This window comes from Rhinolophus ferrumequinum, chromosome 11 (genome assembly GCF_004115265.2).
Source record: "Rhinolophus ferrumequinum isolate MPI-CBG mRhiFer1 chromosome 11, mRhiFer1_v1.p, whole genome shotgun sequence".
Lineage (NCBI taxonomy): Eukaryota > Metazoa > Chordata > Mammalia > Chiroptera > Rhinolophidae > Rhinolophus > Rhinolophus ferrumequinum.
Genome location: NC_046294.1, coordinates 74,650,165 through 74,677,194, shown reverse-complemented (window position 1 = coordinate 74,677,194; position 27,030 = coordinate 74,650,165). Strand labels below are relative to the sequence as shown.

Below are 27,030 nucleotides of genomic sequence, written 5' to 3'. Positions count from 1 at the left end.
TAGGAGAATTCACATTTAACTGACCACACATACATAAAAAGTATAGGTTCATGACCTGGCGTCATCCTATATCTATCCTGTATCACAGGCTATTTTTAATTTTAATCATCAGTATGGATAATCACATAGTAAAGCATCATGTAGAATTTAAAACAGTTTATAGCTACGTGAATTAAGATTCAAGATGGCCTTGATGTTTCTGAACACGTGGAAATTTAAGAGTGTAAAATTTTTCATTTTTAATTTTTAAAAATGCTCCACGGAAAAGTTGCTTTGTAGTAATTCATGTGGAAAAAACGACAAAGTGTCAAATTTTAATTGACTACAAACTTAACATGAACGAACAGAGTGATGTAACTAACTGATTAAAACCCAAATAATCTTGGCCTATATTTTATGTGTATAATGCCTAAATAATTGGAATTAATATTCTCACCTGGACAGATCATACAGATTGTAATGATGGGTGTCAAAAATGTGGAGTTTTAATTCTGGACAGATCATGACAAGAGTAAGGGGTTAATTCAGGTCAATATATTTTAATGAACTTATGATAAATCTGGAGGATATTCAGAATGCCAAAAGTTGGATGTTAAAGGTTTTAGGAATTATATTATATAAGGAAATTTTATTTAGCTTGAAAAAGTACAAAGGGGACATGTGATACCTGTTTTTAAAAAGGTAAAAGGTTTGAGTTATAGAAAATAAGATAGATTTGTGTTGTGTTACTCAATTCTGGCTAAGAATTTGCTGTTATAAATACCCGATCAAGAAATGGGTTCTTTCCCTCCTTTCCCTCAATCAGTCAGCAAACATTTATTGAGTATGAAACATAAAATGCACTTCAGGCACTGTGACAGGACCTCAGAGTACAAGTACTGATAAGGTATCATCCTTGTTCTCACAGAACTCACAGTCTAATGGAGTTGATATCTATCTATCTATCTATCTATCTATCTATCTATCTATCTATCTATCTATCTATCTATCATCTATCTATCTATCTATCACCTTCCAAGGCATACATAATATACAGGAGTACTAAATAAGAAATTTGACTATTCAAGCACAAGCTGACCAACATCTGTATTGAATAAAATATCATCTAGACTTTTTATTTATAGTCACTGTATTTTGTGCTTCTTTTCTAAAATGATGTACATAGTGTTTATAAGGTATATTGATGCAAAACATAATCTTTATATCATATAATTTTATATATTATTTATATATGATTTTAGAAAAATCAAGGACATAAAAACAAAGCAAAAATGTTTAAAATGGTATATAATGTTACTGAATAGTAAATATGGAATTGAGCTCCCTGGTTATCAGAGCAAAAAGGGAAACATTTTGACTTGAAAGTTTTCCATTGAGAAAGGAGGAAACATACATATTTCTCAAGAGAAAGATAAAATAGTTCGTATGATTCTAAATCTTTGGAGTAGAGAAGTGTTAAAATGCCTATTGAAGGTACAACGTAAATAATCAAGAACTGACAGGAATAACATTGCACATTTGACTCCAACCTTCCTTTGTCACATGTCTTCTAGTTTCATGAACTTTAAGAAGTGCTAAGGAAGTCAAATATCTGAACAGATGGGATTCTCCTGAGTGTGCTTACTAGTTTACCTGGGCTTTGCAAAGGCTTTCTCCTCCTTTGAAAGTGGACTATATCAGCATTTTCTAGTTCTTTTGTCAGCATACACCACATGTTACAAATTCTGAAGAACACCTTGAACTCCAGTATGTAAAGTGGTTGGAGAAAGGTAAAGAGTAAAAGCAGGGGATTAATTATTAAGTTATTAGAAAAGTACTGTTGACTTGGAATAGAATGGTGAGTTAGAAATGGAGAAAGGTGAAAATATCTGTGACGTACTTTGGAGATAGAAGCAAGAGGACTTGGTCAGATGGTGAGAGACACTCGGGAAAAAAAAACAACAACTAGGAAGTAATAGAAAACACAAGAAAGAAGATGATAAAAATATCAAAACTAGTAGTATAACAATGAGGGACTGTCAGGAAAGGGTTGGTGGGTGAAGAATAGCAAATAGAACTTTGAAAGAGATGAAATGCAGAACTTCTGCCCAAACTCAAATTCAGCCAAGGAAGGGCAGGACTTTTGTACACATGTATCAGTTCAAAGCACTTATAAAAGACTAGTTTATTCAAATAAATAGAGCATACACACAAAAAAGATAAATCCTAACACATAAGAAAATAAATTCCAAAAGAATGTTATAAAAATAAAATTTAAAATCATAAAGATATTAGAAAAAAGTGTGATCGTATTTTTTATAGTTTTAAGGATGGGGATATCTTTAGAAGCACAACACAAAACCCAGAAGCCATAAAGAAAATGACTCACGGATTTGACTACACAAAAATTTTAAGTATTTATATAGAAAAAGACATCATAAATGAAGCTGGGAGCCAAAGGCAAAGTGGAAAAATAATTTGCAACACAGATGACAAAGGGTTAATTTCTAAAGTATATAAAACATTCCACAAATAGGAAAACACTGTCAAATGAAAAGAAATGACAATTCACAGAGAAGGAAGTACACAGGTTTTATAAAAAGACGCAAATATTCTCAGTCTCACTCTTAATCAAAAATATGCAAATTAAAGAAACAATTAGATGTCATTTTCACCCATCAGGACAAGTAAACCTTTAAGAGACCAATAATGATTAGTGCTGGCAAGTCATAGTAAAACAATTATTCTCACATTCTGGTAGTTGTAAATTTAAATAACATATTGTTTTTGAGGAGAAGAAATTGACAATACCTATCAAAAGCAAAAATCTACACTATTTGATATAGTAATTTTGTTTCCAGGAATTAATTCTACAAGGATACTTATATAGGTATGCAATACTGCTATTTTGTTTATAATAACAAAAATGTGGAAATAACCTAAATGTTGATCAAGAGGGTATTGAGTGTATTTATCATAGTAACTTTGCACAATGACATTTTATGTAGCAGTAAAAGAAAATGAGATAGCTTTTATACACTGACAGAAAACTTTTTATGATAAATGAAACAAACCACTAATAAAATGTAGGTATAGAGTGATATCCCTTTTTAAATACTTTTATTTCTCTGTATATAGTAGCATCTCATATTTAGAGTACTCTTTATCTCTCTATCCAGGGCTGTCAGATAATAAAAGAAGTCTAGAAAGATCTATAGACCACTATTGACTGTGATTATATCTAAATAGTAGGATTACATAATATTTTCATTTATTATGATTTCTGAATTATTTGAAAATTTCATAAGTATATGTTAGTATTTTAAAGAAGATACAAACACGAAAAATGTAAAGAACACAGGGCATATCATATAAAGTTACTGATAAAAAAACCTGCTCATTTTGGAATAAGCATATTAGCAACAAAAGTAAGCAAACACTGATTACAGCTTATGGTGTATCAGGAGAAATATCATGGTGTATTCAAAGAAAGTAGTAAATCTCAAAATTTTTTTTCACCTTTCCTTTCTAAGATAACATTAAACTTTTAACTGATGACACCGATAGTTTGATTAAGTTGGAGGCAAATTAAGACTATGAACAGAAGCTATTTTGACTTCGCGTGATGCTCTTTAAGAGTCATCACTAGCTTTACTTGGGATCCAAAAACTAGTAAATGAAAAACCTGAAAGATAATGCCTGACAGCTAAGCAAATCTTAAAGTAAAGCACTTGGGAAAATATGTTTCAAATAGCAGTAGTTATTCTGATATCAAATAATATTCCTTTAACAAATATATGGGTTGGCCAACTAATAAGCTATCCATTGCTGTTTACATAACATTTAAAAGTGTCATTTAGTATTTTTTCCACATGGTGGTATTTATGACAAGAATTTGGCAATAAAAAGTAATGGAGGTGTCATCGTTTAGAATTCTCAAATATCTGTAGTGCATTACAAGTCGCATAGAAGAATCGATGTCCAATGTAAAATGCTATATACGTGTTCGCTGGGGTAAGTGACAGTTGTTAAAGTAAAGAGAAAAACACCTTCCTATTTAGTTGAAAAGCTACCCAGCTGCTGTCGCACTGACGGATGCGTATCTAGTGGATACTGTACCACAGTATATACACAGTATAACCAAGATACTGTAGTACGAATGCAGGCAAACCTGACTTTCGGATCTCATGCCCTGGATACTTTATGGTTAGGCAAATTTTCTGAACTACAAATCTTTGTTTCTCCACATATAAAATGATAATAATAATAATAATAATAATGTCTGCATCTTACAGTTGTGTAAGAAGTGAGGTAGTGCAACACCCCTGGCACATAGTTACTAGACCATGTTAGTACCTCATTATCATTGTCAGAGAACTACAGTAAGTTTCAGAGAACAGGGAGTTGTTAGCAATATCAAATCCTGCAAAATAGTCAGAGACAATGAGGACAAAGGAACAGCAATTGGATTCACTAATTTTAAGACCTTCAAGAACACAGTCTTCTACGAGTGGTGATGGTAAGGGAAAAGGTAACTCGTGATGTGGAGTATGTAGAACTTTTCATAATAAGAAAGAAGGAATAAGTAAAATAGGATGTCAGTTTGAAAGGAAGAGGACCAAACCAAAGATATTGCCAGCTCAGACACACTGAAGCTAGAGGAGACAGATTTTATGTAAAAATTCCTTGCTGATTTCAAGGACAAAATTCAATTGGCTTCTAAAACGATGAAGGTAGGGAAAGAAGGGCTATTTGTTTATCTACTTTATGTGTAGCTTCTTTAGGGCTGTGCTACTGGGACTTTTTGTGCAACTGGGATTCATTGAAAAGCTGTTCGAAAGTTTAGACTCTCTCTCTGTAAACACATATACGCACACACTGAATTTGGCATATAATCGGAAGATATCATCAACCTCTTTAATCCTTCCATGAACTAATCCTGTCTCTCTAAATGGTCTACAAGTTCCAAATGAAGTTACCCTCTCTTAGGACTTAGAAATAATTTTGACAAATATGAATTTAAACTTATGTACATAAATTTAAATTAACAATTCCATGAGAGGTAAAAAATGTTCCTATGAAATATCAACAAACTATGTTTATTCAAAACATAAATTATTTTTTACAAAATGTAAACAAAATATAAATAACTCTTGAAATATTAAGACTGACTCAGAAATAAATGCTCCATATGACACAGAAAATGTCATACAACTAAATTTAATTGAGTTCTAATTATATGCTGAATAATTTACAAACACTTTTCTAATTAATACTTATGAAATTCATGGGTGGTAGGTATTATTTTGTTAACGGATGAAGAAACTGAGGTTCAATAAGTGTTAAGTAACTTATCCACTATTGGGTTGTAAGTTCAAGATGATCTGGTTCAAAAATCCAAAAAAGACTCCCTCTTTCTACCTCTAAATAAAAGATAAGAATATTCTAGGCCAATATATATAAAAAGAGTATGTATTAATAGAATCTATGTGGGGTTAATAAATACTGCTTTATGTCCTGGTCAAAATTCAAAGGCACACTCTAAAGAAAAGAGAAGAAATGACTGACGTTAAAGATGTTACAATTATCTTTACAATTCATTATCTAAATTCTGTTTGCAAGGTTGATCACTATTTACTTGAAATTCTTCCCACCTCTTGACTCCTGTGAAACTAGTCTTACCTATTTTCCTCTGAACTCTCTGACCCATTTTCCTCTAGTTTCCTTTCCTCTCTCTGCTCCTCCAGTTATATGTAGTATTTCTGGGATTTTGTCCTCAGCAGTCTTTTCATAGCTCTTTCTCTCTCTGGGTGATCTAACCCACGTCCATGGCTGCAACCACCACCAAATGTCTGTCTTCAGTTCAAACTGAGCTTAAACTCCAGATACGCGTCCAACTCTCTATTGCATATCTCCATTGGGATATCTCTTAAACAACTCAAAATCAGTAAATCCACACTCAAGTCACCGTCCCTGCTCAAATGTGCCCCTTCTTCTGGTGTCTGTTTTTAGTCAACGGTGTCACTATCGACTCATTTGTCTAGGCCAGCAATCAAAGAAATCGTCTTTTGTCCTTACCATACTGCTTTTCCATCCTCCCACACAGACATCTAATCTATCACTAAGTGCCGTCAACAGTTCTGTATTCTTGGATCTATGGGCTATTCTCTCTTCTCAGTGCTTCTACTTTTATTTAAGTGTCTATCATCTTAAATTGTATTATTTCAAGACTCAACTAATTGGTCTTTTCTTCCTGTGTTGTCCCCTGCCGATTCATTCTCCCTTTTGCAACCAGCCTGTTCTTTGTATAATATAAATCTGATCACATCCTTGTTGTGTTTAAATCATTTATGGGTCCACCTTTTTATTCCGGAAGAGTCTCCTTAGAGCAGCTACCAGATCCTCCATGCATCTACAAATCCTCACCCCTTAACACACCTGTCTTTCCCCTCACATTCAATACTACAGCTAGACTAAATCTTTTTCAGTGGTTCAAACTTAGCTCTCCCATCTTGGTGCCTTGTCATGAGTGGTCCCTTTGATCAGGCATGCCTTCCTTCTACCCTCTTTTTCAAATTACTCAACTAGAGCCTTAATGTCCAGATCGGGTGAAATCTCCCCTAGGATGCCATGCCAAGTTTGATGTTATTTTCCTTCCTGTGTTTATCTCTGTCATAGCACTTTTGCTCTGTCATAGCACTTTATCTTACTGTTTTTGTAATAATTGCTTGTCTATCTTTCCCACTGAACTATCAGCTCCTGAAGGCAGCAACTATTCTTATAAGTTTTTGAATCCTCCTTTCTAGCATAGATTCTTAAATGTAGTGGCCCATCATAAATACGTTTAATGATTAAATGGATACATTCATTATCTAATCCAGTGAATGAATGGATGAATACATTATGTAATATGACTTCAGTCCTGGCTATATCACTCATTGTCGTATGATTAATGAATAAGTTGCCCAGAAATGTCTTGTTCTATTTTCTTTAAAATGTTACAATTAAATTAGGAAAAAAGATAAATGACAACTCACTTTTTTTCCCTTAATTCAAGTAATAGCAACATAGATGTATTTTTCATACCCTGTGGCTTACTGGTAAAAGTACTAGCGTAGCAGTTAGAAGACCTGGGTTCATTCTCCGAGTTTGCAGCTTTTTAGCCATATGATCTTGAGCTCCTTAAATACAAAATAATGACTATCTTCTCAGACTTTCTCACTCTAAGACTAGTTTGAGGTTAAATAACATCATGTATAACAAAGCATTTAAAAACTATATGTTGTTGTAAAATGTGAATGTATTGCATTTATTCTTCATGTAAATTCCTCAACAATAAAATTCTGTATATAAAATATATACACATTTCCCTGTACCAGAGTAAAAGTTTTCCTCTTTGGCAAATTAATATCATTTAGAAAAATCCAGACTAAAAAAAGTTTAAGGAGTTTTTCTAATAGTTTTATGAAATCTTAATCCTGTGATAATTCTGAAACACATCAATGCAAATTATACATCATGATATCATTTTAGAATGGGATAAACCATAGGAATATGACTCATCTTTGTCATTAATCTCACGATGGAAAATTAACAAAAAGAGAGAAAGAATATTATAAAATTAATAAATTACTTCCAATCAATGTAGAATCTTGCTGTCAATTCAAAATAAGAAAACGAATGAGAGTCACAGTAGGGTCGTATCACTCATATTCCTAAAAATAACAAAAAGCTGAACAATATTTAATTCTAACGTATCTCCACTAACAACTTTGCAGGTGAAACCATCAGAATTTTATTTTTAGCATGTTTAAGATTATCATATCAAACATGTAAACTCTTAGTATGTCTTTTCACGGCTTCAAGCCTCTAAAAGGAAATATGTACAATATTCAAACATTGTTGCATTAAAGCCAAAAGATTATATTAGTATTTAGTACCCTTACATTAAATGAGTTTTTATTAAGTACCTACTATATAAGTGGGAATGCCTGCAGAGCATACTGGATATAGTGTCACATTTTCAATGTATTTCAATTAACTAAACAAGTATATTTTACAACCTACCTACTTTTACAAACAGCACTTATCTTGGATATTCGGAGTTGACAAGTGAACTACCCACAAACAGAACTAATATTTAAGTTAAAAAAGAATAGCTTTTTCTTTTTCCTTTTCATTATCAGGGTATAATACCCAGTCTATTTGTGATTGTTACAACTTTCCAATCCATCATCGTTTAAAATATCTTTTAAGCCATTGCATAAAATGATTTTAGACAGAAAAGGAGAATAAGATAAATAAATCATTAAAAAATATATTAACCTATTGGTTCTTCCTATTCAAGTTAAAAACATTGGAAATATTCCATAAAATTCTTTTGTTATTTCACCAAAGTGACAATACATGAGTGCTTGGTCTGCTTTATTATGTAGTTCCTATTGTTTACCTGAAATTTAAAAGTCATTTCAGGAACTGAATATTTGTGGATTATATTGTAAAGGGACTACCTTATTAAAGAACTGATTCCTTTACAGATTTCTAAAGTAACTGTTATAAAGTAATAACTTCTATGTCTCAAATACTTTTATCTTTGAAAAAACTTGGTGACAGACTACTTAAGTATTTTGGATTTTACTTCTCATCAAATTTAATATACATCATCTTCCAAAAAAAAAAAAATCACTATTCATTAACGGTTGGAAAAAATATTTAAAAATAGCCTGCTTTCAGGTTGTCTCAAATGTTTGATAAAGGACATATCCAATGAACTAGCATGTTTGTTTGCAAAGATAGCTGTTTTGGGTCAATTGTATATTTTATCAAAGAACATTGACCATATAGAATTTATTTTTAAAATATCCATTTTGCTATATCCCATACTTTGGATAGATCACAACAAAGGAAACGTATACCTTTAATTACATTTTGAAATTTTAGTACTTGCTCTAGTTATTATACCTATTTTTTTGTTATCGAAATAGGTCATAATTTTGTATTACCTGTATTTCCTATAATTTCAGTTTCACATTAAGTAAAATGTGACTTTCCAACAATTGAATAGTTAAAAAAGGAAATAGTATTTTAATTTAATCTTACACAAATATTGTTAAAAATAAAGTAAACTATAAACTAAAATTATTTTTCTTCCCTCAGAAACCGGCTTTATACCAAAAGTGGTAAGTTTCAGTTAATCAGATTTAGACTTAAGTAGTATGTAAACTCTATACACAAATGTTTAGATGGCTCTAAGTATTCTTAGAGTGCTAAATTAATTTTGGGACAGAAAACCAGCATTAAATTATATCTGCCCAACAGATGATCAATAATCTTTATTCTTTAATTTGCCTTTTTGTCTGTGATTGTACATTCCATAAAATAAACATATCCTTTTTAATGGCCCTTATTCTCAGACAGACTATATCCTGTAGTTTTACAAGGATCCACTGCGGAAAATCACAATTCTAGCCAGTAGCATATTATATCTTTATATTTAATCCAACATGAAAAATTTAAAAATCCCGTCTGTATCATTCTCAGGAATAATTTCCAGGTTAATTCCTCAGAATACTATTTTTATCCTTTTGTACCCAAAGGCATAGAGCTTGATTTATGAGGTTGCTTCATACTTACTGCTTATGCTTCATCATTAATTAGACTGGAAAATCACTCCTGTATTATGCTCTGGGTCAGTCCATTCAACAAACACCAGTCACCTGACCCAGGCCCTCTGATAATTGATTTTTTCCCAAATTCAGCTTAGGTTTGCCTTAAGGACACTCAGCATACTCATTTGCCAAAAATATTTCCTTTTCTTTATAAGAAAATGTTTTTCTTTATTTACAATTTATGTTTTTTAAAAATATATATTAAATATGCACACAAAATCAATTAATATGATTATAGAAAAATGTGCTATCACTAACATTGCGTTACACTTGGATTCAAAATAAGCAAACTTACTTTAAGTTTACTTAGTTTCAATTTTCTCAATCCTAAATGATAAAGAATAGTATATTATTTATATTCTGTATCTTTTCCTACTTTTTCATTCTATGTGCAGTTTCTTATCAATTTCTCATGTTTAGAGATGTTTTACTAGTAATATTTTATTTTATATAATATTTTCATTACATAAATAAAATAATACTAGTTAAAATTGTTCTGAATGAGACTAACAAATGATATGGAGGAAGAAAGGATTAGTACTTTATAGTTTGTAAAGCTGGAAGTCATAATACGAACTTTAGAATACTTAAGAATAAAATAAACAACATAAAATTAATATATCTGCCACTTTTAAGAAAGTTTTTCAAAATTTAATAATAAAAATTTTAAATAGTAATTTAAATGTTGACAAAGTTATTCACGTATATTTGGATCATGAATTATTTTTAAAGTTAGTAATTTTTTTTGTTCACAGAATCTCAAGAGAGACATGAGAAAAATATTTAAATCAACAGATAATATTTATGTACTAAGAAGAATATTTTATACTAGAACTATTTTAAATGTTGACATCCCTTTCAGAACTTGAAACAAAACTAATAACAGGAAATTTGCAAAAATGAATCTCCACAAACCAAATACTATGCATTTAAATTCATTTATATGACTTTCTGCTTAAAAATAACTCCCTCCTCTTATAATGTGATATTGATTTTATCACTAAATACCAAATGATTTTTAATTAAGTAGTACTCATAGGAAATGTAGTATTGCTGCAGAACAATACAATTGTGTCAGTTTATATAAATGTCAAATGCTTTGACCTCCTTATGAAAGCAAATTCTAAAATACAGTTTGATGCCAAAAATTAAAGAAAATGTATCATATTTTCAGTTAGATGAATTAAGGGCACATAGATGTGAATTAAAATAATTAAATTAATGAAACAGTTATCCTCCAAATATTTAAAAACTGTTTTCAATTTCACCTATTTGTTCAGTACACTTATACCGAGAGCTACAAAATTAAAATATATTCAACTTCATATAATAAAAATACTCTACAATTTAGATTCAACATTTTACTACTGTTGGGCAAAATTTTATATAGAAACTGTTCCTAAATGTCTTATGTATTCTATAACCATTATCTTAACACAAATTTTGAGCAGTCGTAAATTAGCATGTAAACCTGAGGATATATTTGAAACACGTATTTCCTTCAAAAGTTTAAAATGCAATATAAATTCTATATTCACTGATCATATTTTTGAGAGTTGTAAATTAATCTACAGTTGATTATATTTTTTACATTGTTATACAGTATTTTGGTGGGGCACACTGTATAACAGTCTCATTATAGAATTAGGTGAGGTCACCCATTAAGTTTCATTGTGTGGTATAATAGATCCAGCTGGGTTGGTTTGTGCATTCAGGTGGATTGGAGACTAACATGAGTTGGCACCAAGGTAAGGATTCATGGAGTTATATCCACAGGATATATGCATTACGTGATAGTAAGAGACATTTACAACCCAGAATATAAGAGTAGGGCAGCCTCAAGTGACATCACCAGATCATCTGCAGCCTCAGCCAACCGAATAGAATATATATCCTCCACACCAGCGCTCCCCTCTCTTTCTCACTGTTAGCAAACCTTCCATCGCCTTCATCAGCGTAAGAGAGCATGTGTCTTCTTTAAAAACAAGACATATGCTTACTCAAGTGAAAAGCAAATAAGAAAAACCAAAGGAACAGAAGCAAAACTAGACGGAGTACAATTTTCACTGACTTGACATTCAGGTAATAGCAATAACACTGAAATGTTAAAGGAGAAATTAAGTTGAATCATCCAGACAAGAAATGAAAAAAGAAAGGAAGGAAGGGAGGAAGGAAAGAAGGAAGGAAAGAAGGAAGGAAGGAAAGAAGGAAGGAAGGAAGGAAGGAAGGAAGGAAGGAAGGAAGGAAGGAAGGAAGGAAGGAAGGGGCAAGGGAGGGAGAGAGAGAGACAGAGAGAGAGAGAGAGAGAGAGAGAGAGAGAGAGAGAGAGAGAGAGAGAGAGAGAGAACCAAGGACTAGCTGAATATCTCAGAGACTAAATCTTGTTTTTAACTCTGATTTGCTATGGAACCAGCCATATGTGGGAATATTAAATTTCTTTCTTAAAAAAATTAAATAATAATAATAAAGAGGAAAGGCACTTCATTGCCTCATGTTAATTCTCTTCTAATTTAACCACAAGGTATGTTTTACTTACAAGCATTTGTTACAGCAAAACTGTTGGCTGTCTCAATGTTGTCCACATGAGGTACCAAATTAAAAGGAGCTTCCGACGCATTGGGGCTGGTGTTATGAAGAAAAATTGCTAATCGAAAAGCAGTGTATTCCTGATCTGTGTTTCGGATGAAGAGACCACCTATTAAAAATAACAGGAAAAGCACATTCAGTGTTTCCTCTTGTAAATGTTATTCCCCCCTCAAGCACTGTCAAATCCACTGCCATTCCCCAGCATGTACAATTAAGGAGCTACCATCCCTGCCACATCTTGGGAGACTGGCCTTTGTCCCTAAGGGGCACACTTAGTATTTCAGTCTTTAGGACAGCTCAGCTTTTTCCTGTCCCAATTTGTCATGATCACAATGACCTCTGAGGCCATTTAGTGTGTTTTCCTTTTTCTCTCACTGCCCTCCCCATGATTCCCAGCACACTGCTACATCAACCAGCTCTGGGCATTTCTCTGGAAGACGCATGCAGATGAATAGAAAAGAGGATTTGCATTAAAATGCAGAAATGAAAGGATGTGTTGACACGCTGAGAAGAGGGAAATCAGGAGACGTGAACTTTGTTTTTCTGCAGCTGGTGGACTCAGCCTAATTAGCTCCGTTTTGTGCACAGTCCACGAGAAATGATGCAGTGTTGAGGCTGGGCTTAGCTGGAAGAAATTCAATAGCTGCGTCCCATTAAGACAGGAGAGAATAGCAAGAAAAGCCAAAGATGGATAGTTCCCTGGAAATAGAGTAGAGATGGAGGAATAAGGGCAAAAAATTCTAAAGGAAAACAAAATAAAATGAGAGAAGGTTCCAGGAAAGGGATCTAACTTTGGAATGGGTTAACCGGTAGCAAGTCAAGGTAGGGGGTGAAGGTGGAAACGCTTTTTTTGCCCAGTGTCTTTCTGTAATAGAAAGATGCCGCGTCCAGCATGGGAAGAAGTGTATTTTTTTAAAAAAACAAACTGGACATCCCTTCATGCTCCAGAGAAAAGAATGAAAAGAAGTATCATATAAAATGTAATCAAACCCCGTGGAGCTTTTTTTCCAACTTATTCCAAACCTACTTAAGCGACTTAAGCCAAAGGTGGAAATAAGGGGTATGGGCTGAGGACCGAACGTGGGCAATTCTGTGTATATTCCGATTGAACCTGCACCAAAGAGAAGTCTTTTTGTGAAGGGGAGAAAGGTAGAGAGAAGCAGAGGGGAAGAGAACCGCCAAAGGTTTCCCTGAATTGCTTATCAGCAACTCATTTAACTCACTTTCGGATATCTGCTAGAGCCACCCACATGCACACCCCACTACAGCAGAGCTTACCTATTTGCACGCTGCTCGGAAAGGCTCCCATGGCGAGTCCCCAAAATCCAGAAAATAACAAGACAATCTGTTTGCAAATAATCCTCATCTTCTTTTCTCCTCTCCTCGGCGCGCGCTCTCTCTTTCTCTCGCACTCTTCCTAAACGCGGTTCAGAGAGGCATTGAAGACGATGGCGCTAAAATTAAAAACAACAAAAAAAAAAAAAAAAAAGAAAAAGAAAAGAAAAGAAAAAAAAGAGACGTTTGAGTGGTGGTTTCTGATTCTGACTCTTTCCCTTTAGCATTCCATCGCGAGCTGCCAGATTTTTCCCGCAGTCTCCATAGCCCTGGGAGAGGTTTGCTGTCCGACTGCAAATGTTGCACATGCAAAAGATGGTGGTGGAGCGTCTAGTGGCTGCTCGCAGGGATGAGACATGCGCTCTCTCTTTGCCTCACTTGCACTCGCGCTCGCCCCTCTCTTTCTCACATACACACAAACACTGGCGCCGCGGCCGCCGCACGCGCTCGCCGGCTCTCACAGCCTCACGGCCCCCTGGAGCCTGCAGCAGACCGGAGCCCTACTGCGCTGCCCGCGTCCCCTTCCGGAGCGCCCCGCACTCCCTCCGCGCGCCCCTCGCCCACCGCTCGGCGGGCTTCACCCCTCGGCTGCTCACCGAAGCGCCCCAGTCTCCCCGACGCTCCTGAGCCAGTCGGGAAACAGGTTTTGCCTTCTCTCCACCACGCACTGACTCCCTCCTCTCTTCCTCCCTTCGCGAGGGACCTACTCTGGGGATGGGCACCCCCAACGCCCTTCGCTGCTTTCCAGGCGCCTCTGCTTCTCGGCTGCACTTGGCAGGAAATTGGCCCGCGGGCCAGGCCTGCACCCCGGATCTGGGGCTCAGGGAGTTAGTGCCTCCCCAGGCCCCCGGCCCCCTGCCGCATTCTTGCAGGCCCGTGGGGAGGACCGGCTGCCTCCCTTCCCTGCAGCCGTCGCTTTTCTCTCAGCCTCGCCCTCTTCTGCCACTGGGCTGCGCGCGGGGGACTCCGGTCCTCGCTGCAGCAAAGATTTCTCATCAGCAAACAGCCCGGGAATCTGGAGAGCCCGAGACAGGAACGCCTGAGGTGAAGGGGCTCAGGGAGGGAGAGGAGGAGAAAAGGCTGTAAAGGGCATCCCGAGGCTGGTCTAAGAGGCTGGGACCTGGGAGGAAAGAATGGGAGGAGGTAAGGCTGGGGAACAGAAGCAGAGAAGCCGAAACATCCTAGCGAAGAGAGGAAGGAAGAAAAAGTTAATTTAAATAGCAAAGTTTAGGGTAGTGAACAAGATGGGGAGGAACCTGAGAAATGAAAAGTGAATGGTGCCTGTAATACGTTCTTTGAAAGGCGTGAAGCAGAACTAGTAATGAGAACTGTGTGAATTGTAAAGTAGGAAAGGTAATTGAAGACTCATTTCTTACTAGTCTCTATTCAAGAGGACACTTTTCCCTGTATACTGTGGCCCACTTCAGTAATAGGAGGGACATAGTTCAGGGGCTGAGGAAGGAGGATGGGAAGGACGGTGCTTGGGACAGTGGACATAGGGTCTGAAAAAAAATAGGGTATTTTTCATGCATATCCTTTTTTCAGCAGGAGCTCTGGAATACTCCACTCCATGTCCCTCCTGGAAAACTTAAGCATCGCATGAATGATGTCAATAATTTTGACTGGGTAGAAGAATATTAATGATCCCAGAACGTTTTGGAGCTTGGTGTCACTTCCTTTCCAGAGTCACCTTTAAGACTTCACCTAACTGTGTTGGATGAAGTCCGAAATCAGAGTGGACAGCAATGAGTGGCAGGTTTCTGTTCCTCTGTATGGTTTGAGGTCTACTGCTCTAGACAGTAGCAACAATCCCCTAATTCCATTCAATTGTGAGAGAAAAAGCATTTGAAATCTTTATACTTCTTTGGGTGCGGTTAGTTGGATCATGTCATTTTAGAACCTGGAAAGTTTGGTTGCATTTTTCAGACAAGCTTCTGAGAAATCATTAGAGGGAGAGATTCTCCTTAAAAGTTAAGAAACCTAAAGTAGTGTCGCCCATTACATTTCACAAAAGGATACAGCTAGTGGCTTGTTTATCTCATGTGACATTTGGGAAAAGAGGAGAATGGAGAATTCTTACAAGGGCCCGACCTGGTAAAAACTGTTTGAAATGTGTACTACCTTTACTCCGTTAAGTCTCCTTTTATTAGATATCACCAATTACCTATATTTGTAATTTGTAGATAACATTTAATGTTCCCCATTTACACTTCAGAGTGCTTTTCTTCAATGTTTTTCCAAGTTCTGAATTTAGCTCTTAAAATCACATCTTTTTTTCAAATTATGTATCCACTTTCCTGTTACATTTCACCGCAGATTGTTATGACAAAAAAAAAAGAAAACAACAAAAAAAAAACACTAATCGTGAGTAATTGGATTACACAAATCATGCATATGTCATTTCAGTTTATAAGGGTTTAGTCTTGCAAGTCAAGTGGGACTTGAAATGTTTTCTTTTTGTCTTTTCTGTCAGTGTGAAAGCTAAGGCTGTAAATAATATTCTGTTTCTCTTATAAGAAGATAATAAAACTCAGTTGAATTTAAGTTAAATTAAAATTTCAAAACTCACAAAATCTTTAAACTCATCACCTAGTTGGGCAACTAGTGAAGCTTTGCCTGATGCAAGAGGAAAGTATTACCTTTTATTCTCTTCCAAATTGAAAGTTTTGAGCTTTAACATGATGTAATGCCAGCACTGATATAAATACACGTTTTATTTTTCATGTAATCACCATGATGACACCTTGGCTAATATGACCACAGATGACACAGTTGTATTTTTCCAAAATAGTAATCTGTTTCTTTATTTCTATTTTTCCAGTTATTTAAAACCTCCATTCTACTTTATTTATCTAAATTATCTTTCTGTGTATGATATCTCTATCTTTTTCTGTGTAGATAAAGATATAGGTACCTCTTCATGTCATACCTGTCTTTAAGATGTGCCAAAAGGGAAAGAGTTTTGGAGTTGGTTTGCAAGGAAGGGAAGTAGAGGCTGGGGCAGATTACGTGTATTCATAAATAATGGAAATGATAATCAACAATGCTGAAGACAAAAGAGTGAAGAATAAAAATATCGCTAGTGATGGTAGAGCCAACACCTGCACTTTCAATCCAGAATGTCTGGTCCTCCGAGCCATTTTATAAATACGACTTGTGATACACTGGCTATTATCCCAAGTGTGAATTTACATATAGAAACCACTTACTTGAGCCTCTTTTTGCAGCATTTGTAAAGGCAGAGGTAAAAGATCTTGATACATCAGTATAAAAAATTCAAAGAGTTATTACTGAGAAAACCAAAGACATATATATTTGATTTTGTTGCTTTTGTGTTATTCTAAGTAAATATTTTCACAATTTTCTGAACTGCAAATTACTAAATATATTACATGAAGTATTACACACCAGAAGATTTCTAAGATTCGTTACAACTCTCAAAATCTCTGATCATGTGAAGTCAATTCAGCCAGCGTTTGGCAGTTTGCTGTGGGGAAGGCTCCAGTACTGCATGGATTCCACTGAGGAACATGTCACGACCTCGTACAGAAAACTCTTGTATAGTGTAGCAGAATGTGATCACATAGAGTCAATGAATCACCGTCCAGGAACAAAGAAACAGCACATGGAGTGCATCAGAGAAGACTTTGTCTAGATTATTTTAATGAGAAAAGATAGGTATAGATAGATAGATATATCTTTCTAGGTAGAAAAATGGTTTCCAAGGGCCTAAGGTGTTATGCACATGATGCTGAACTGTTTTAGGGTGTCAGCTTGAGAGCGTAGAGGATGATAAGAACAGAAAGTCAGGTTGGACCATTTATGGAGGATACTGAATGAAGTGCTAGGATATTGAACCTTATTTTGTGGGGAGCTGTCTGATATATATAGAGGGGGTGCCAAAAAATGTATACAAGTGGACAATTTGGTCACTGTTGCTCAAGCAATAGTTCGCCATAATCAGAAGTGTCTGGATGCTGATGGTAACCACATTGAGCACCTCTTCTCATTGCAGAAGTCAAACCTTTCTTGTATTCATCTTTTGTTATCGGTATATATTGAGTATTACAATTTTAATACAGTTGTCCTTAAAATGTGTATACAGTTTTTTGGGGAGATATATATATATATATCTCCTGGGGGGGGGGATAGTATAATCAGGTATGATGCTTTTAGAAAAGGAACATTTTTTCATAGTGGGGGGTTTCAGGATGATTTGGTGATGTAGATCAGAAAAGGCAGGAACCAAGACTAGTTTATAGACTGACCTTTCAGAAAATCAGGTGCTATGGGACTGGACTGGAATAGGACACAGAAAAGAAACAGGATGAGGGACATAGGAGGGTCATTGCTGAGGCAAAAATGACAGGTCATACTCACCAACTGGTTGGGGGTCATAGGGATACTTATTTAGGGTCAGAGGTATCTCTAATTTTGAGACCTGAATGTTCTAAATAGAAGCTGTGGTAATCAGAAGGTTGGTGATCTTTTCAATTGTGAAAAAGGAACTTAGGAGAAGAGCAAGTTTGCTAGGGAAGAGGGTTTTCATAAAAATATTCACACACAGATAGTTATATACTCATACTGAGCACCTACTATGTGTCTTTACTAAGTGCTTGAGATATAAAGGTGAACAAAGCAAAATCCCTACTATTATTAGATCTCTGATGTTTATGAACCCTCACTAATGTGCCGGGAATTGTGCTAAGGTTTTACCCATATCACTTGATCTGCAGCAAAGATAGGTATTATTATATCGGTTAAGAAACTCATCTAAAGTTTAGCATTCTTTCTCAAAATTATATCATTAGTAAATGTTAAAGCCAAGCACTAGGGATAACACTCTGGTCTGTTCAATATCAGAGACCCTGCTGTCTTTATTAAAATCCACTGAGTTAACAAGTTTAAGGTACAATGAGGGGTCTGAAAGCTGAAAAGTAAACTGGAAGAATGAACAAAATATACAAAAATAGTGTGCTCTACTTGAAAGGCCTCAAGCTTTTAGAGTAATAACAATGTGGTGCAGATTATATAGGCCCTTAGCTTTCTGGCTCCATTATCCTGGATATGTTACTTAACCTTTCTGTTCCGCTGGAATATATAAACTTTCAGCACAGTTCTGGCACATCATAGAGAATTCTTTTTCATAAAAAAGCTACCCAAAAATGTGATCAAGGCTCCAATAGAGGGAGGCACAGAGGCATATGAACAACATAGGAAGTTTAGTTCTGATTTTGAGGGAATTCAGGAAGAACTCACAGCGACAGATTATTTGAACTAAATTTTTATGGATGTATAGAGATTTTCAGGTAAAGCAAAATATGCGTATAGTAGTAATACATGAGAGGGTGTATGTCTTTCTGGAAACTTCTAAAAGTTTTGTATAACTAAGGTGCTGGAAGCGATGCTAGAAAGTAAGGCAAGTGATGGTTATGAACTGTCGCACTCAATAGTTTTGTCTTCATTTCATAGAGATAGCGAAGTCACGAAAGGCTATAAGCAAAGGGGTAAAATGATCAGATTTGTATTTTAGATCCAAAATCTTGGCATATGTGTAGCAAATGCTATATAATGAGGCTAGAGGTAGGGAGAGAAATTTGGAAGCTGAAGAAATAGTCTAGGTGAAAATGATTGTGTGAACAAAACAATAATAATAAAATTTACCATTTGACACTGAAATCATCCCTGTAGGTTTCTATCCTAATATACACTAGCAGAATCACAAAATTTGCATGCAAAAAGCTATTTATTACAGTACTATTTATAATAGCAAAATGGAAAACAACCCAAAATGTCCACCGAGAGGAGGCTATCTTACTAAGCTATCCTACATCTATAAAATGGGGTGCTACATAGTTATTCAAGGAAAGAGGGGTGCCTCTGTATACCATGACAGAGTGATCTCAAGGATATATTATGCAAGATAGAGACAAGTGTGTGTCACACTTGCATTTATCTGAAAGGAGTGTTTGCTCTGGGAACAGAAAATCAAGAGTGGAAAGAGAGGAGCTATTCAGAGTTGCATTATTTAATTTATTTTATAACAGATAATTCTGGCTTATCCTCCCAAGTGGTATATCTCCTAAAGACAAAAATAATTGCAAAAACCATCTTTTACTGCTTTCACTAATCATATTGTTGATGCTAGCATTGATATTGCTATTCTGAGAGTGTTGTACATACATCATTGTGTAAAGCAAATGAATTATTATGCTGGTTTTGTTGGAAAAAGCATTGGAGAAAGGTGATATATGTTTCAGATCAAAAAAGATAAGTAAAAAGCCTGGTAGTTCTGAATTTGAATTGGAAGTTTCAGTATGAATTAATGCTTTATTTTATATATTCCATAAAATATGTATTTCTTAGTTCTACACATTAAAGGCTTAGAAATAATGAAAAACCTCTTAAAAACCAGCACCACATGTATACAGTTTATAGGATCAAATATCATTTTCTCCTGAAAGACATCAGAGCTCTTTGGAAAAATGACTCATTCCAAGTCTAGGGAAGGAATTGTACAAGGTGCCCCTGGAAAATTTTTGGTAATAACAGAAAGCAAGAAAGCTATTATAAATACTAAGATCATGTCAAAAGTTTTCGGGAGCCAACTGTTGTTCACATTGACTGAAGATGGGAAAATTTAGATATCAAAAGGAATAATGCCAGTAATTTATTATGACACATCACTGTTAAATCATGACATCGTAATATTAATCTTAAAAAGACAGAAGGCTCACTGGTCTTCTTTATATGTTAAGACACCAACTCATCCTTTTTTTAAAAAGTAAAATTCATTTTGGAATATTTTTTGATTTGTTGAAGTTTCATAGATATTACAGAGTGTTTCCCTATACGCTCACCTTGCTTCAGTTTCCCTTAATGTTATCATCTTACATTATTCTAGTACATTTGTCAAACTAAGACACCACCGTGAACATGTAACTACTAACTCCAGACTTTATTTGCATTTTACCAGTTTTTTTCATTATTTTTCATTATTTTTCTGTTCCAGGATCCAATTCAGGATACTTCCTTGCATTTAATTGTCATACCTCCTCGGTCTCTTCTATTCTGCCGCAGTTTCATCAGCTGTGTTTTTGTGAGCTTGACAGTTTGACGAGTACTGGTCAGGTGTTTTGTAGAATGTCCCCCAATTTGAATTTGCCTGATGCTTTTTTCATGATTAGACTGGGGTTATGAATTTTTGGTAAGAATATCACAGAAGTTCACTGTCCTTATTACATCAATTCAGGGGATCCATGTTGTTTCCATTGAAGTTGCTCGTGATAACCTCCCTCTATTGGTTAAAAGTGTGTTTGCGAAGTTTCTCTACCGAAAGGTTACTATTTTTCCATTCTCTATTCTCCTCCTTGGAAGTGAGTCATGAAGTAAGGCCCAGAATCATCTTTTAAACTACTTGTGTTAGCCTTAGTGTGACACTTAAGTCCTGTTTCCTTTTATTGGAGAATGGTATTTAAAAAGCAAAATCTGGATGATGGCCATGTGTGCTCATTGTAACCGGGTTGTCACAACCATTTGCATATGTATTCGGCTAAACATGAGTTCGTACTCATAACTCCAACCCAAATCCAGCACTACAGAGTTCATTCTAGCCTCCTTTCTTGCTTACTTTGCTTAGGTATCAAAAGGAATAATACCTGCAATATATTAGAAAACATCAATGTTAAATCTATGATATCATAATGATACAGATAGAAAAATACAGATAGCAGTCTCATTGATCTCCTTTATTTAATATGAGATCAACTCATAACTTCTCTCCAACAGTGAGAAACCTGGCTCTCCCATAACCAAGTAAAATATGTTTACTTATGATATCAACCTGAACTTGTTTTCCAAAAACAATTAAATTTTTTATTCCATATATTTGTTCTCAGCCATTGGTGATTATTGAAAATCCATGTCTATTATTATTAATTATCTGTGTGCCAGGAAAACATTGAATTCCATAGACATTAATATAAATAGATGACATTATTTATAGCATTCTGTCCTGTAGGAATCTAGTGCATTATCCAGAATAATACCAACAATTTAGTAAATTTATTTGTGTATTTATTAGCTAAATCATTTCTTGGCAGGGCCTAGTTTTCTTTTTCAATGTGTGTATATTTTTCCCCAAGTGAACTGATACTTTCTGATTTTCATATATTTTGCTGCAGTCACTTTCCAGCAATAGGAATAGTGCCTCATGGAGCACATTGCTTTACCTTTACATTGCTTTACCTTTTAATCTGTCAACCTTGAGTGAAATCAGCACACTAATCTTGCCCTATAGCAGTTGCTTGCTTAATCTTTTGTCATCTATCTACCTCACCTGGTCGCTCCATGAAACTGATTGACATTGTGCGTGACTTTAATGCTGATAAATTATCTGTCTTCCGGGACCACAGAATCCTCATTACACCAAAAAGTAATCCTCATTACTTTCCTTGTTTTATGTCCTCATTCCTCTCCAGAGTCAATGGTAATTGAAAGGGGTCACCAAGTCTTTCCCTCATTCACTCATTCATTCACCATGTATTTTTAGACCCTTTTCTAGGGATCATGGTATCACGAGGGAATGAAAAAGTGTTTTATCCATTATGGAGTTTGTTCCTCACAATTGAAGGATTCCAAGCATAGACACATGTACCTAATCACACATATTCAAGTGAGCACAAAGAAATATGTTGTAAACCCTACCTAGTACAAGCTCCTCATCTGAATACCCATTCCAGGACAGGAATGGCCAAGGAAACCATTATGGGAAAGGTAACATTTGAGCTTCATTATAAAACACTGGAAGGTTTTCATTGGTTAAAAAGTAGAGGAACGTTCCAGACAGAGAGGGAAGAGGTGGGTGTGCATGAGGAGCAATGATGGCAATTAGTAGGACAGTAAAGCTCGGAAGTTTGAATAAAGCAAGACTCTGAAGAGCCGGGCACATGTAAACATTAAATAAATATTTGGTAAATAAATTAGCAAGTGACACAAAATGGGGTTTTGGGTTACGCATTTCTCTCCTACCTTATTTATTAACAAATTCTATTATAATTCTTCAAATGATGAAGTCACAGGCCATTTTGCTTAACTTGATTCATATACAGGTATTTGACAGAGAATTGGTGAAATTACTTGTATAATCAAACCCTTCTAAAATGATATTTTATGTGATAAAAAGTGTATGTTAGATTGAGCTTTCCAGTTTAAACATCGACACAACACATTCACAAAAATACATGTTCAATATCTTAAAATTTAATTTGACTTTGGACAATTTAATAGTGATAGTTATAATTATCCTGTAGCAAGGAACTACTGTGATATAAATGTAATTTTTAGTTCTTAAAACAATATTTCAATGTATGTAGTACTAGCCTTGTTTTAGAGATGAGAAAATTAAATCTTAGAAGAGTGAAGTACACAGCCCAATGGCACACAGCTAGTAATGGTGCAGCAGGATTCAATGCAGCACCTTTCTGAATTAAAGCCTGTGCTCTTTAGACTACTCCATTTATTCCCTTTAATTGGTTTGCACCAATTATCTTTGCCTTGGTTCTGACTTAAGCTGAAACTTGTAAACCATTAATGAAAGAAAAATTAAGTACATTTGTGTATTTGTAGAAATGTTAGTATTGACTGAGTAATTTAACAAAAATGTCATGGTAGCAACGTTAGATCGATAACATTTCTTTCTTTCAGTTTAACAAATAGAGATATTTGCTTGGTTTGGAAGGAGAAAATCTAAAGAAAGGGAAATAAAGGTAGACGCTCTAATTACATAACCATCTGGTATTGCAAACAACTCATAATTATTTATACTACTTACCCTTTTCCCCATTATTAATCATATGCATCCCAGTTTGGTTTCAAGTCCTAAACTGAACATTCTCTTGCCTGTTTTCTGATTCTTCTTTTTCTCCTTCCTTTTTTTGGCACCTAAGAGAATTGAGTTGTGTGTATTTAGTCACACCCTATCCAACTGCCTTCTCTTGAAAATATCCTTGGATGTGACTGAATATATTTTGCATAGCATTTTTAACAAAAATAACATGGAGCCATAACGATTTTATTTGCAAGATGATTCTGCTCACAAACCTGTCTGCTTTCTTGACTGTTCAAAAACAATCTTGTGTCATGTGTGTTTGCCAAGCATACCTCTTACTTAGTCCCATAAAGAGATTATTGATAAACTATGAAAGGGTTCGATTACTATCATCTCCAGATGTACTGTTGAAACTGAGTATTTCAATGTCTTTTATTTTATTCTAAAAGAATACAGAAAATATCATTTTAGTAGGAAAGTACATACAATTACATCATATGTGATACAATTTTGCATATAAAATCAGATGTGTTTCAAAGAAAGCATTATTAGTGGTTATTTGTGGAATGTGGGATGGGTAATATGTATTTTTTTGCATATTTTTGTGGACTTTCAAAGTTTAAAAAAATGGGTTTGTATTGCTTTTATAAGCATAAAACTGTCATTTTCAAGTTATAGGGAAAAAAGGCTTTGCCTTAACAATGTTGCCTGAAGAACACCATTCAAATTAGAATTTGTTGTTATGGTGGTAGTGATGGTCCTGGCTTATGTGGCCTTTAAATCTTTACAATAATTAATGAATATAGATTTTTTTTAAAGTAGTAAATCTTAATCTGTTGTACATTAACACTACATCAAATTTGTTACATTCTTGTGTGTTGTTATTAGAAAATAGATTGATAATATCTACTGTTCCTTTACTGACTTTCTGAAATAGTGGGGTACAGCTAAATTAAATTTGTAACTAGATTCTTCATAGGGATTTTATGGGTAGAGATATGTACTGTACAAAAATAACATACTTGATTTGGACATTAAACCACGCAAATATGGAAATTAAAAAGTAGGACATAAAGAATAGTGCATTTTATTTTGGTGATTTAAATCTTTCGGTTTTTCCTAAAATACTGTTTTCATAAGCTGTTAATAAGATCTAATAACATTACGTGCTTTATATTACTGTATTTTTTAAATGATATTTTTGTGACAGCAGTGTGAGTAAATGTGCTTTATTAGTTTTGAAATTTTGCATTAGTACTTTGTGGTTCAGATGTTTGAAGATCTGGTTGTAATTTCAATTTGTTTTGGTACTGGTTCTAATGGCTATCAAAGTTGAAAATACGCCATAAAGACATATAGATCTAAATGGGAACAAGAACACCGTGTTGTATTTACCCATTCAACACGTTTATTTTTCAATTCAATCCACTGATTACTCAATGTTTGTGTGTTAAAACCTTTTATTAAAGTATACTCCGATCAAACAAATCTTATTTTTAAATAAATTTTAAATATATGAGCACAAATTACATTCCTGAGATTTTTCCAAGTGCGTGAATTGGTTCATAGGAGACCCACCCATACACATTTTTCTCAGGAAAAACCCACATCATGATGGAAACACTGTCAAGCATCCATTTTCAAAATGCTATTTCTATAATGTGAGTTGTTTTTTCAAAAAGTAGTTATTTTCTCAAGTTCTAAAATGTATGTCTATACTTTAAAGGGACAAATTGATTGTATATAACTACTTGCTACAAAAATATATTTTAAACATCTGCTGCATAATATCTTACTGACAACAATTTACCTAACAGGTCAGCAGATTTGGAACACTGCTGTTTTTTTATTTTATTTTATTTTTTTAAATTTTCCAACTCTTTTAAGTAATTTGCCTTAGACAAATAACAAACTTCTGTGTTGTATAAAAGGTTTGTATAGGCAGTCGTTTTTCCATTAAAGAACTACAAATTTTCTAGGATTTAAAGAATTCGTTTTTATGAAGTTTACCACCTTGAAAGTATCTGGTAGCATGCAAGTTGCTCAAAAATGCTGAAAGCAAAGAAATCATTCAAGGCATTAACCCTTTGAGATTATATAACTCACACTATTTTCTGTGAAAAAGCCCATGTACTATAGATAGATATATAGCCAGCTAACAAATGGACTGTGTTCTCACACTGTAATGTAAGTTCATATATTAACCCTTCATAAGCTGTATTTTCCCCTTTTTTAGATAAAGAAGTGGTGCAAAGAAGCAGAAAGGTTTCAGAGATTATATTGATAGGATCGCAGGACAAGCTGAACCGAGGGCATAGAATTTAGAGATCTAGAGAAGGAAAGATGTCTTCTGGATTTCTAGATTGAGTGAATGAGTTTATGATTATGTTTTACAATATAGGACTTATAAAATGAAAAGATTGATTTTCATTTCAAACCTGTTGATTACCTTGAAGGATGCATAATGGAAATGTCCATTGGCAATAGAATACTGTATAATGGATCCGAGATTCAGCTGAAAGATCTGGATCAGACATATCTAGGGGAAGTCAGCTGAACAATGATATTTCACACCATAGAAGAGACTAGAAAACTAAAGGAGCATGTATGGAGGGAAGAGAAGAGGAACTAGGACTGACCCTGGAGAAACAGAGTGGGCAAAGAAAAGAAGCCCATGAAAAATGAAGACAAGTCAGACTCAGAGGACAGCCAGGAGAAAATGGTGTCATGGATTTCAATAAAAAGAGAGAATAGTAACTGAGCCATGTGCTACAGAGACCAAATAAAATGTAGTCTAAAAATTGTTCATTGGAAATGAAAAGCATTGATATAGTTCCAAAAGCAGTCACAGTTTATCGGTGAGTGACAGAAACCAGTTTTAGTGGGTTGAGAGGAAATAAGAAATGAGAGCATGAAAATCAGTGGAAATGGACAAAGTCAACGCCCCCTTCTATGTTTTTAAGTATATATATATATTTTTTTTTATCTGAAGGAGGCTTTTTCTCTTCTCTTTTGTATTTGTCTTTTCCCTTAACTTACCTCCTTTTATCCTTACTCTTTTCCTAATTCCCCAGCTAAATGCAATTGCACAGTTGTCTGCATTTCTACAGCATCCAGGTGCTTCTATTTCATACTTTATTGCAGACATTTCAGTTTCTGTTCACATAACTTTTGAGAGGTGCCTCTCCTTCAAAGCTAGTGGTGCATCTATGATTGATTCTGTGACATCAAAACAGGGCCTCCCACGGTTTGAAAATGTCTATAATGGGCTTGGTGGAAAGGCTAATTAACTGTTCGATATATTAAATAATTATGATAAGAATAATTAACTACAGAGTAGTAAGAAAAATAGTAAGTGATGAATTACTATCAAACTTCAACATAATAGTTTTCAGTTTTTAAGGAGGAACTTGAGCTTCTTGTGAGCATTATTATTTTCTTTATCAGATTTTATGCTTTGAATGACTAAATGCAATTTTTTACGATTTTTTTAGTTGTGATCTCTTTACATTTTTGTTAGTATCATTTATGAGAAACTTCATTTAGAGGTTGGTGCCAAAAACATGAGCTGTTTATTTAATAGTCATTTAAAATTTTACCCTAGTTGAAGTTATTAAATAATTTAAGTTCTCT

At 34.7% G+C, this 27,030-nt stretch overlaps 1 protein-coding gene across 6 annotated transcripts in view; it reads right to left on the bottom strand.

The window, feature by feature from the left end:
* The window catches only part of GRIA4 (glutamate ionotropic receptor AMPA type subunit 4), a 368,916-nt gene extending 354,399 nt beyond the window's left edge, over positions 1-14,517 (bottom strand). For 2 of the 6 annotated variants that reach the window (XR_004424402.1, XM_033120548.1), the window contains exons 1-3: positions 14,165-14,514; positions 13,512-13,687; positions 12,184-12,342 (exon numbers count right to left, since the gene is read on the bottom strand). Coding sequence is in view for 5 of the 6 variants with exons in the window: in XM_033120548.1 (XP_032976439.1) it covers positions 12,184-12,342; positions 13,512-13,599 (247 nt within the window). In the remaining variant the exon portion in view is untranslated. Of the gene's footprint in view, positions 1-12,183; positions 12,343-13,511; positions 13,688-14,164 lie in introns of all 6 variants that reach the window. The other 4 variants (XM_033120550.1, XM_033120549.1, XM_033120547.1 and 1 more) reach the window with 4 other exon arrangements.
* Positions 14,518-27,030: the final 12,513 nt, after the last annotated feature.